The following is a 13,074-nucleotide window of genomic DNA, read 5'->3' as shown; positions in this document are numbered from 1 at the left end:
TACGGTTGGTTTCAGGGGGTTGTTTTAGAGGTATTTTGTTGTTTGGGTTTTTTTTTAATTTATCCTTTTCTTTTGGACGACCTCCTGTCTTTTATATAAAAACTAATGACTTGCAGTGGAATTTATAATATAAATGAAAAGAATAAATAGATTCTTTCCACTGATTCACGACTATTATCCTCTGGTGCTTCCTTCTACATTATTGCTACTTGCTGTATGTTCGTTAATACTGATTTTATCCAATATGCAGACTTTCAGTGACAAATACGATATTTATTAGCATAAACAACGAGTATTTCTTGTAAGCAAATTGGAATTATTACAGTAGTTGTCTTACATCTATTTTGGTCGAATTTAGATTGATTTCAAAAGGTCTTTATAGGTATATAGGTATATCAGGACCAATTCCCCTCAGTTACTGTATTTCCATCTATAGCCTTATCTTAATTTGCTTCCGGAAATCAGATATTTGTAAGCTGCTTATATCCATGCTTTTCTTAACACTAGCATTAAATTCACCAAGGTCTGTATTTGGGGTTTGACTACCACTGTTGTGCATCTTATTTCACAAATTTTCTTTGAGAATTTATCCTTTTTTTTTTTTATGTAGGGGAAAATAATAACTGTAAAAAGAGCCAACTGAATACAAAAGTAGTGTTACCCTCATCTGTAAAATCACTGCTATCGCTTCTATTATTTCAGAAGCAAAGATAGCTCATTAAAAGTGAAAGAAAACTGACAGTGTGACAGCTTTAATTTACATTTCGATACTTCCAAGTGCAGCATTCAGCACAGAACTAACTTCATATTTCACTGCATTTTCATCTCTCAATCTAATAAAATACATATTTTTCCGGACTTTATTGCTATTGCTTCAGGCTTGGGTATTTTAAACGTTGTTATTATGTTTTCAGAGCAAGTTGTAGCATAAAATATAAATAGAATTGTGGCAAAGAAGCAGTAAATTGACCCACATATACATTACTTTGGAAGCATATTTTAAAATCCATTATCAGAATTGTTTCTCTTGCTGCTGAAGTAAATACTGTGTCATATCATTATGTTTTGGAGGTAGAACAAAATGAATAGCTTGTTAAACATTGGTTTTAAAGTAAATGGGCACTGAAACGAAACATATCTGTAAGGAGACATTTGTTGACATTCAAGGCATTCCAAAACTATATTAATCATTGCTTTTATCATGATTTATAAATAAACTTTCTGAAATGTCACTCAAAGTTCATTCAAAATTGCATTTGTAAAATCCAACAGTGATGAGAAATATTACAGCAGAAACCCCTGTGAAATCCAACACCAATTACACAAGGAAACTGGCAGGAGCAAGCCAATGGGAAAGCAAGGTATCTAAGGAAGTTGCATTTGTTCCACAGATGTTGGGGAAATGAGACGATAACAACACTGAAGGATTGCAAAGCAATAACTATCTCTTAAAAAAAATTCCAAAGAAAAAAATAAGAATTTTAATGTAATTGAAAACAGTATACTACTGAGATTATGCTTTTAGCCCCACTATTGAGTACAACCACCCATAATCTTAATGAAACCTTTTTAATGATTCAGTATGCTACGGCCAAATGGAGGGGAAAAAACGTTCAAAATTCCCCCTTTGGATCTATTGATTGAACACAGCTTAGTCAGAAAACATATCAAAGAGGTGCCATCTCAAAAATCTTCTCCGGAACAGAACCATGGATCATAAAATCAGAAGAGACCACTACAGTCACCTACGCTGAGCTTCAGAACACCACAGAGCACAGAACTACCCTCAATTAATTTGAACAAGAGCATGTCTTTTAAAAATAACTAATGGAGCAAATGCATTCCTGTTGTAGTCCAAATTAAGAAAGATTCCACCAGACTGAATCTAGCTTAATTTCTTTCTGAACTTTCTTCTTTACATTTAAAACAAATAAGGCTGTATACTCGTTCCCTTTATGTATCCTAACAAGAATTAAAATTGCAGTAACAATTAAAAGCAAAGAGAATATCTCTGTTTTGCCAACATGCATTATAAAATAATCACAGATTTAACAATTCATTGCCCACTAACCTATGCAGACAAAACAAAGCATCCAAATTATTCATCTGTTATAGTTTCACTCATTCATTAATGTTAGAGATAATTTTCTCTCTTTTTTTTTCTTTTAAATCCTTCATCCTTATTTTATTACATAAACAAAGAGAAGTAAATAATTGAAAAAGCACTTAGGAAGAAACAATGCTTCATTAAATAAAGAATAAGAAATGCAATGGTTTTTTCTGAAGTGATTGAATTAAGTACCTGAAATACAGCATTAAAGCAATTCCATAGGACATCAGAGTATGTAACAGGTAGCGTTTGCAGCCAAGCCCTTAAAATTGGCTTCCAATCTAACACCGAAGAACTCATGAAGACCATCCCATTACGAGAAACTGTTGCAGGGGAAGCATTGTCAATGTTGTGAGGTTCAAAAATAATTTTGCAACTGGGGGACATTGGAATACGATCTCCATTGGCCAAAGTAAGGGTTTTATTATCGTCCAGAACAGAGTTCAGATTTTCAATCCATATTGCATCAACAGGTCCATCCAAAACTATCCAGATATGCTCACTCTAAAAAAAAAGGAGAGACACACACATGCAACTTTATGTGCATTGACCAAAAATACACATTTACTTAATCTCAGAGAATGTACTGTTGGATATAAATAATGAGTCACAATTTGGTGCTCATTAGCTCAGCACAAACTGCAGTTTTTACAATTTGCACAGTGATTTTAATCCTTCTTTTCTTATCCTGTGTCAATCAAAAAGGATATTAAGGAATAGTGACAAAAAGTAATTTGTGCTGTTCTAAGCAGAAAACTGTCCTTTTCTTCTACAAAAGTACATCAGCCAGCTCAGCATCCATCAAGGTGGATGAACACATTTCCCATTAAATACAGTCACAAACACGGGCATACAGTCAGTCCTTGTGGGATGTTACCTAAATATTTCACGTAAGGCTTCCCATTTTTCAAGTGAGAACTGAATGAAACTTCAGAAGATTTGAGTGTAATTATGATTCCATGAAACATCATCTGCAGGTTTGATCAGAGAATTGGGAAATGCCTATACTGATTTCTTACCAAAGCCTCTTACATTCTGATATGATTAATGAAATAGAGTGGCAATGACTTAAAACCGGACAGAAGAAAATTAACTTTCCTGTCCTCACACCAAAACATGAACAGCCCTTGCTTTTCTGTTTGAATGGCAGGACTACCTGCTTCTAGAAGGAAGCAAAACTCTTAAAATCTTTTCCAGTTTAATTCTGGAACCTCAAGTCCTTGGGAAGCCTAGTGCTCTCTGGCATATACACACAATTCTGACTCTTGCATACATTGAGCTAGTCAGAACCAAAGACAACACTGTGTCTTCCCATTTGATTTTATAATGGAAGATCTTTCACATAAATGACAGGTAACAAGATCTTATGGGAACAGTATTAAATGTCCTTATTAACTATCATGCTACAATATCCATTACCTTCTTCACTTTTAAAGTTTTTCTCCATAATGTAGAGAAAATGCCATCTGTCCAGTCATTTGTAGCAACATCAAGGGTACCAAACATCTGGGAAGCTGTGATTGCCTTTGGGTTCATTCTCATCTCTTTATGAGGAGCACCACAATCTGTCATTGCTTTCATCAAAATATTAATGCATTTTGTCTTTCCTGCACCAGTTGGACCTAGAGTCATCATACCTTAAAACAATATAAACATGGTTTAAAATGAAATGTCAAAATGTCATATTACCATTTAATGGTTCTTTGTATCTATGATCCTTGTTTTATTTTTATCAAAAGCTAATACACAAAAGATGTTTCTCACTCCACTTAATGTTGACTGAAATGGAATTTTAAAATATTATTAAAAGGCCTCCATAAATGTCTGCTCTATTATGATAGGCAAGCCTATGTGGGTCTGTATCCTCCCTCAGGCAGTTCTTTTCCTTTTTCAAATTGGAAAACACAACTGCCTTTTGATGTTCACATGCAATGACATTGACAGGACTGGTGGTAAACAAAATCAGTAATTTCTAAATGTATTTAGTGAGAATGAGTAGTTCCCAATGATATACAAAATCAAGTGTATCTTTCTGAAGCAAAAGTAACAAAAATATGTACCTGCACCCATCCATGCTGACATTTTAATACACCTTTCTTACATAAAAAACAGTTAACAGCAATTACACTTTTCATTTCAGCAGTGTATACACGTATTGCCTAAGGAAGAGAAGCCAGGTCCTCAACAATAAATTGAGCCTACAGTTGATCCTTTTTAGTTATATTTTCTAAATCACCTACTCATGAGGCCCAGAGTCTGTCCAGAAGCAGATGGGACATTCTAACTGAGATTTCCAATGTCATCTAAGGGAGCTAGATAACTGCTATTAACCCTAAAGGCAACCAGACAACATCATCCTTAGTTGGCTTTGAAAATCTCTTCAACAAAGGTATGGAACAAGCAATCACAAACCCAAGTTACAAATCTAATCCTGTACAATGCAGACTGCTTGATGTTTTCTCTAAAACTAAAGGGAGCTCAACGTTCCCAAAACCAACTTGAGCACTCAGATAATCACCTACTCGTGTCATATGTTACATATGGGGAGATCTAATCCAAGCCCCTCAATGTTAATGGAACAGTTTTTCTGCTGGTTTCAACAGCATTTCGATCAAAACTGTTACGCAAAAGAGACTTCAGGATCCACGCATTGAGTCTCCATGCATACGTGTGTGTGTGTGTGTGTGCATGAGCACTTCATTTGCACATACTGCTTGTATTTCAACCAAGAGAAGTCATGCATTTTACAGAGTTTTCCTCATTACTTGAAATCCTATGGTGAGCTCTCCATAAATCCATGGGTCCAGGAGTAGGACAAATGGAAGTCACGAAAACAGAATCTTTTTCCCTCCATGCAATAACTTGTGTCACAGAAAGGCCCTGGGCGCCCAAGTATTAGGCCGATTGGAGCTGCATGACCCCTCAGAATAGCAGGGACACGTGGAGAGAAGCAGCATCTAAGTAGAATGCCACAGTGAATCCTGAAGATTTTTGAGGAACAGTCGTCTGTGGTGTCTCACAGACCAAACAGCTGCTTCTAACGAGAGGCGCATTCAATCATGACTGAAATCGTTAAAACTTCCATGGTTCCTATATAGATATAGGTGTTATGATTTGATATGGAACATGGAACCCAGCAAGCTGGATGTAAATTATTAACTCAGCACAGCATTAACCAGTTCTTTGGTTTAACCAATAATCTGAACTAAACGTTTGAGGCATTAAGGTCTCAGACTGTGCTAGGCGAATGAATATTTCCTTTTATTTGTTCCATTAGTTTAAACTTACTATTCTCTTACTATGACATGAAAAAGGAGACTAGAAAGGATGACATCTTCATAAATCTTTGCTCCTTTAGTTACATTTCCTTTATATTTTCTCCTTCATATACTAAAAAATCCTTAGGTGTTAGAGGTTAGGGGGGTGAGGGATATTTCAAAGTAGGGGTATTTTTTTTCTACTCAGCTATGAATTGCAAACCTGGTTTTACTACTATCTTTTGTATCCTTCCCAGGACAGGATAAACTTTACTGATTAGCCTTTTGTACACTGTAAAGATGTATTATTCATAGAAGCACAGAATGGTTGAGGTTAGAAGGGATCTCTCAAAATCATCTTGTCCAATCCCCCTGGTCCAGCAGGAGGTGGGCTTATTTCTCCTCAGTGTAAATGGCCAGAATTGAACACAAAGAACAACATTTAGAACTATATTGCATGCTTGGTAGAATCTATTAAAGTAAAGGTTTGAGAGATTATTTTTTGTAATCTTCTCAGCATCATAATCTCACAGGAACATTAAACATGAACCTCATGACTGAACTGTGTCTGAGGGCAACAATTGCTTTCAGGACACTGAACAACATCAGCTCTTTCTGAATTTTAATGTATACTCTACATTTTAACTTGTTCCATAGAAATCTCAATCACTGAAGGCCACACTCATATTTCCCATTAAAATGTAATACAACAAAGCTAAAATCTCACTATGTGTGCATTGCACACCAAAAAAAAAGTCATAACAGTTTCCTAGCAAAATATCCACATAGGCTTTAAAGATGACATCTGTTCAATTTTAAAATACTTTTTTGTGAAAATAATCTGCATTCTGTAGCAGATAATATAAAAAACTATTGCTTTTTTACAGTCTCAAAACCTCATCTGGCATGCTAACCATGTCGGACTCGTTGAGTTTCATACAGCTGAATGAGTTTAAGTATCCATGGTGGATGATGAATAAGCCCTGCTTTCTCTGCCTGTTTCTGGATGGCTGACTGTAGTTCAGGATACCCAGCTTTATCCAGAGTAATTCCAGGGAACAGGTCATTAATGAGACTCATAAATAACGGTTCATCTTCATCCACCTGTCAAAGGGAATTACATTATTTATTCATTGAAATTATTATTACAGCTGTAAACAATCTTCAAGAATATGCCATTTAAAAGATGGCAGTAGAAAACCTTATCTTTTCCAAAGCAAATATTATAATTATGAATCAGTTTTATTAAGTGAATTTCATACAATGCAGTCACAAGTAGTAATTTCTAAATTAAATACTTAAAGCTTATAAAAATGTTAACATCTTAATACACTTTTCTTCAATATATAAACACACATGTTTCTTCATTTGCTACATAAGCCAGCAAGATTTATTCAAATCATATTTTGCTTTGGATTTTTTATGATTTTTTTCCTTCTGTAAATCACTGAAGCATGCCTATAGGTTTGAATGCATGTACCAATGCGCTGAATAGATTAACATCAGAAACAGAGTAATTGGTTCCATCACAAAGCTGGCTCCCAAGGTAAATACACAGAGTCCAGACATGCTATAACCTTTCAATTACAGCAATAAAAAGAAAGATGAATACTTTAAATAGTAATATCAAAAGAGATTAGACTATACAAGTAGGCGTTAGCTGCTTCCAATTACCTCACTCATTGTAATTCTTATGATGTTCTGAAAAGGCAACAGACTCCCAAGAAATGTATAAATTGAAATTCTGGATTAAGAAGGATCTTTAATAACACTATTAAAAGTTAATACAATGTATTCTTCCTTTCTCTCCTTAGGGCAGAAAGAAGAAAAAACAAGAGCCATTTAGAGCACCAGGTTAGGTCCCCTAGGATCTGATGGTATTTCCAATGACTTTTTTCAGCTAAGGCTTCTGATGTGTTTTCCTCTCTTTAAAAGACACATAGTGCTCACATCGTAACTGTATTCCGATTCTCCACTCACTGACGGACCATAATAAAAAATGCAAAATAATGTATACAACTGCCAAAGAAAAAGAGCTTGTCAAAGTGCATATTAAATACACTTGAAAATGCAAACAAAGTACTTTTTTTGGTAAAGTCACCAGTGTTACAGTACCAGTTTGGAGAGGTTCATGTCCCGCAGAACTCTCATGACTACGGTTTTCTCTGGCTCTTTGGGATTAGATCTTTTCACTGCTCCAAGTGTTCTTAAAACAGACAGGATATTTCTAAGCCCAAAGTCGTAGTGAACCTTAAATAATGCATAAACACAATTGGTACCACAAAGATTAAACACTTTCAATTCAAGAGAGGGCTGAAAACTAAACTCATTAAATAAATAAACATGCTATTGAACTTTTAAATATGATGCATTTCACGGCTTTTCATCTTTTCAACTAGATTTCCAGTTCTGTTGCTATCATATCCTGAAGATATTTTCCTGTGTTGTATGTCCATACCTACCAAGCATCCCTTTTGGGGGTAGACTACTACTTTTACAAATTACCTGTAACAGAGCTGTATCTTCTATCATTTTCCTAAATTCCTAATTTGCCAGATGCACAAACAGCAAACCACATGTCATCAGACTACCCTCTATTTTCTGCTCGTGCAAGGACTTTTGCTATCTTGATATATGGTACGGGGATTCACGGCTAAAAGGGCCAATCACTTGCTGATATAAAGAAACATACTGAAATTATTCAGATACAATTTGTTATATGTAAGCCTATCCTATCCTGTACTTAATGACTTTCTGTTCTGTGGATAGTTTCATAGCAACTTGGTTCAGAACAGAAGGATTTACTTCCAACAGCCATGTGCATCCTAGGGGTGTATCTAACCAGCTTTGGACTTAGGCAAGTAAGGGTTCGAGTATCTTCCCTTTCACTACAGGTTCAGCTGCACATTTGCAGAGCCATACAGACATATTCAATTAATTTTAGTACTCATACCTGAACATACAATTCTGTCTTAGTTAACATAGATTTGAAAATATATGCAAATGTTCTGTAATGTGCTTCCACTTTGAACATTGATGCAAATCATAGAAGGAAAGCTATCAGGGTAAAAGTTTTAAATAAAGTTTCCACTACTTCCGGCTGCTCAGAAAACTAAGTGGTAAAGACAGACATAGAAGGAGATAACAAAGATATTCTTATATTTGGATAACATCTGCCCCTTCTGATTGATCAGAAATGGTTTTGCGACCAAGTGCATAGACACTTTTTTACACTATCTGTTGTGCATTGACCTTGGCCAGTTTCCAGGCATCCACCCAGCCACTCTCTCATTCCCCCTGCTCAACAGGACAGAGAGAGAAAAGAAGATTAAAAGAAACCTCATGGGTTGATATAAAGACAGAGAGATCACTTACCAATTACCATGACAGGCAAACCAGACTTGACTTGGGGAAAATTAATTTAATTTATGGCCAATTAGAATACATTTAGATGGTGAGAAACAAAGATAAAACTAAACCAACACCTTCGCCCAGTCCCCCACCCCTATTTCCCAGGCTGACAAATTGGAACAATACATTGAGTATAACCCAGAATTTTCAGCAAGGAATAACTTATTGATTAGGTTTGCAGACGGTACAAAGTTGGTGAACTAAACCACAACTAGAGTTCAAAATTACCAACAGAAGTTTAATAAACGATCTATGCATGATGCAATTAAATAAAGACAAGTGCAAAATACTACACAGATGCAAATAACCAACTGCACAACTAAAGAAGAGTAACAACGCTTCCTCATTCAGCTGAGAAACAAGTCAGCTGCAGAAAACTTTGCAGAAAAATATCTGACATTGGACTGAAGTCATAAGCTCCCCAATGACATATCTACAATTATAGTGGGCAATAAAAATAGAAGTGTCCTTTTTAGGACAGTTGAAAAGATATTTCCATTGCAGTTGACACTTCTGTACTGTGCCCAAAAGTTGGATTCCACATTTGAAGATGAACCCTACTGAAGAGCATTTAGAAAAGAAATTAAAGTTATCAGTTGACTAGAAAACATGCTATGTCAGAAGCAAATCACAATCTACTGTAGAAGTAGGAAGAGCAAATATGTAGGACGAGTTACGATAAAAGTCTTCGACAAGCAAAAAATACCTGCAAAGAAGAAGACAGAAGGAATAGAAAGGCAAAGTAGTAATGTACTTAATTACAGCAAGGGAGATTCAAGTTAACTTTTGGAGAAAACTTTGTGACTGTAAGGAAAATGAAACTTTGGAACAGATTGCTTGGGAAACTGCAGGCTATCTGTCAATGGAAAATGTTAAGGAGAGTCACAAACATTTAGAGCAAATTATTTAGGTAAGAACTATTTTTTCCTCCAGAAAGGTAAATGGATGACCCCTCAAGGCTCCATCCAGCCTCATTTTCTATCATTCAATGAGGTGTTAAGTTGTTACCAGCTGAAAAAGTTAGATATGAATAGTCAGTCAGGTACTGCCAGGAAATCTCATTTGCAGATGGAAACATTAAGACAAAAACAACTCCATGTGAAGTTTGGAAGGCAGATCATACGTTGATGACGAAGTCTGATAGCATTTAGTAAATGGTATGTCCTAGTGAAATATCCAGAATCATGACAAGGGGTGATATATTTCTTTTTCTCCATGCTAGATGACCATCACTGACATACTGGAATGAGTCCAGCAAAGGATGATCAAGTGAGAGGAAAAGAGACAATGGTAAAATTCTGCAACGGGGGAAATTGCAATGGTTTGCATAAGGAAAAGATTCTTCACAATAAGAGTGGTCAAACACAGAAAAGGTGCCTAGAGAGATTAAATATCTCCATCCTTGGAGATATTCAAAACTCATTAAGTGCCTTAGGAATCTGCGCTAAATTGACCTGTGTTGAGCCAGAAGTTGGACAAGGTGACTTCTGGAGGCCCTTTCCAATTTACATAAGTCTATGATTCTATAGAAGTGACACTTTGTTAAATTTGAAGAAATACTGTCATACCTGTTAGAAAATCTAAAGTTACTTTTAAAGACAGGTTTTCTGGCACATTCCAACTGACCAACATGACAGGTGGTTAAAAGCAACCATCATTTATTTTCCTTAATCAGTCTGCTAGTTTTACAACTGCTTTGCCTTTCAGGAATGGCACAGAACAGCTAGAATTTACTGACAAATGTGGATTATTAGCTATTTCTTTGCTGCATCTTTTAACAGTATGAAAAGATTGCATTTGGGCAAAATGGGCTGCAGTGGTATAGCTGATGCTCTTGTAAGGAAGAATTAAAAATCTGCAAAGAAAAACCTCAACTCTAGAAGCATATTTTGCTGTGTGGGGAAAAGAAAAAACGGGTATCAGTGGTTTTCTCCATACGAAAGCACCTTAAACAGATGATCCTCAAAAAGGGATTATGACCTCGTTTGCTTTCAAGCCTTGTCAGGTTTTTCTTTTCAGTTTCTATTGTTTTCCCTAATCTGGGTGAGGCTTGTGGAAGGAGGCAGCAGGGAACTTCAGCTAGAAGTCCCATAACAAAGGCAAATAATTCAGCTTTGGGGGCTCTGTCAGGATAACTGTTTCACAGGCTTGTGGGCATGTTGGCCTTCCTATATTTGCTATGGACTATTCATTTACTTTTGTGTGGTTTTCTTTACTAAAGGAGATGATAGTCACTCAGGGTGCCTTTGGTTACTTGTGAGTCAGAGTTCCTCTTTCTACAGAGTCTGCATTTGTGAGTGTAAAATGTCCAGAGGACTTCGTGAAGGCTACACGCCTTCACAACAAAGCATTTGACTAATTGGTACAGGAGTTCTCCAGATGAGAATCACAGACAGTTCCACAGAGTCTTTCAGGCAGTTCCTACGATCCCTAGGCCAACTGATAAGTACTACATATATGCTTAAAAATGTTGATTAACATGCTCAGTGGAGAATCTTGCTGTCTCAGAGACTGCAGGGCAGTTTCTGCTGCAGAAATGACCAAACTACACACAGAAACTCTTCGTGCAGATACAGCAATGGTCATGTACAAAACATTGTACACCATTAAAATAGATTAAGCTTTGTACACAGTTAAGTTTTGTTTGCGTGTGTGTGATTCTTAAGTACTCTGTCCAGGAGTGAACCAGTTCCAACACCCATGACAACACAAAACAAGCAAAGCACTTTTGCAGAGGTAGATGGCTGAATTTCTCATGCCTGCTTAAATGTCTCTTTCACACTGAAAGAAAGAATCATGTCCAGGACAAAAATGGCCAGACAAACTGAGGCAATCAGAAAATTTACTCTTACTGAGGCCAAGCCTGAGGGAAAAAAAGGAGATCCATATTCAATATTCTGGAGACAAGGTATCTTGCTAACTGCTGAAACACTGCATACACAGATTTTCCTAAACAATGTCCACAAATTCCACTTAAGAGAGAGCTCTTGGAAAATGATCCTCTGACAAATGCAGCCTATAATCTTGGTAACTATAAAACACAGGCAGATGACAGGACCGAGAGAGTAGGTTGGTCAGCAACAAATGGACTAACGCTAGTGATGCTACATCAGTGATTCAGTTTGCCTAAAAACTAATTCAAAGGCTAATGGAGACACCCTGGGCAATATTACAGGGAAGTCAGTGGCAAATATGACCCTTCAGAAGCCAGTCTACAACATAAAGCTGGTGAGTAAAACTCTCCCAGAAAAAGAAACCTGACAGAAATTAAATATATTGAGAGTGAAATTACAGAGGTATGGAGAAAGGAAGAGAAAATCCAAATCTGTACTTTTTTGTTTTAACTCTGAAATAATGAGGGCAATATGATGCACCATGATCTTATTCTGGTGTAATCCAAGATTTATACATGGAAGTCAACGTAGTCACTAACAAATATGTGGTACAGAACTGAAATAATATAATGGAGAATGTAGTCAATATGCCCAGGTTCACTAGGATCCAACCAAAGCAGGCATTTGAGCTGCAACTTACCTACCATTCATATGATTTCTCTTTGAGACCCTCTAGTGGACAGCCAGCACAGGGCATTCAAAAGGCAACAACTAATTCTGTTCTTAAAAGCAGCTTTATCCTTTGTTTCTACTTAAATACCCCACAGCAAACAGAATAGCACTTTTCTGGTAGCACTCAGCAAGACAGTGCCTTCTAGGCACTCTTATTTACAGTTCTTACACTTCTTCTCCAATAGATATAACCTTCATAAGTGAGGAGACTGAAAAACGTGACTTCTACAAAGTTCAGCAGAGCAATATACACCATTCCTCATAACTTCTCCAACAACTGCACTCTGTTTAAAAATCACAAATCAAACTCCCTTTACTGCACAAATTAGTGTGAAAAAGAAAAACAACGTGATGATTTCAGATTCTGTTTCTAGAACTTGAAATTGAAAACCTTAAAAAATGAATAGGTTCACGAGTGTAAAAATAATTATATATTCTATGAAAGTATATCCTCTACATACCCTTCTAGTGACAGCTTACTGTTGGACAAATATTTATTTTACCTGTTTAGATAACTGCTCTTCACAGAGTTTGTAGAGTGTATAGAATTTTCGACTAAGGACTTGGTTGTCTCGGAAACCAGCACTTGCCAGCTTGACTCGCATAATAATGCTACGGTCAGGCACCATCATAGCAACCGTGCGAAACTGAATCTTCAGATTTTCTGGAAGTTCCTGTCGTCCTGCATAGCCGGGGTTCTGAAAAATGCAAAATATATAAAATATATATA

General features: G+C 36.4%; 1 protein-coding gene across 1 annotated transcript in view; it reads right to left on the bottom strand.

Moving 5' to 3' along the window:
* Positions 1-13,048, bottom strand: part of LOC104157377 (dynein heavy chain 5, axonemal-like) — a gene marked incomplete at its 5' end in the record, with an annotated part of 71,793 nt that extends 58,745 nt beyond the window's left edge. The window contains 5 exons of the mRNA XM_009694687.1: positions 2,303-2,614; positions 3,530-3,747; positions 6,282-6,471; positions 7,483-7,617; positions 12,848-13,048. Of these exons, the coding sequence (XP_009692989.1) occupies positions 2,303-2,614; positions 3,530-3,747; positions 6,282-6,471; positions 7,483-7,617; positions 12,848-13,048 (1,056 nt within the window). The remainder of the gene's footprint in view (positions 1-2,302; positions 2,615-3,529; positions 3,748-6,281; positions 6,472-7,482; positions 7,618-12,847) is intronic.
* Between the last annotated feature and the right edge of the window lie 26 nt (positions 13,049-13,074).

Source organism: Cariama cristata, unplaced genomic scaffold (assembly GCF_000690535.1).
Source record: "Cariama cristata isolate BGI_N322 unplaced genomic scaffold, ASM69053v1 scaffold13892, whole genome shotgun sequence".
NCBI classification, from domain to species: domain Eukaryota; kingdom Metazoa; phylum Chordata; class Aves; order Cariamiformes; family Cariamidae; genus Cariama; species Cariama cristata.
Note: the sequence above shows the minus strand (reverse complement) of the source record. Positions and strands in the feature narration are given on the sequence as shown.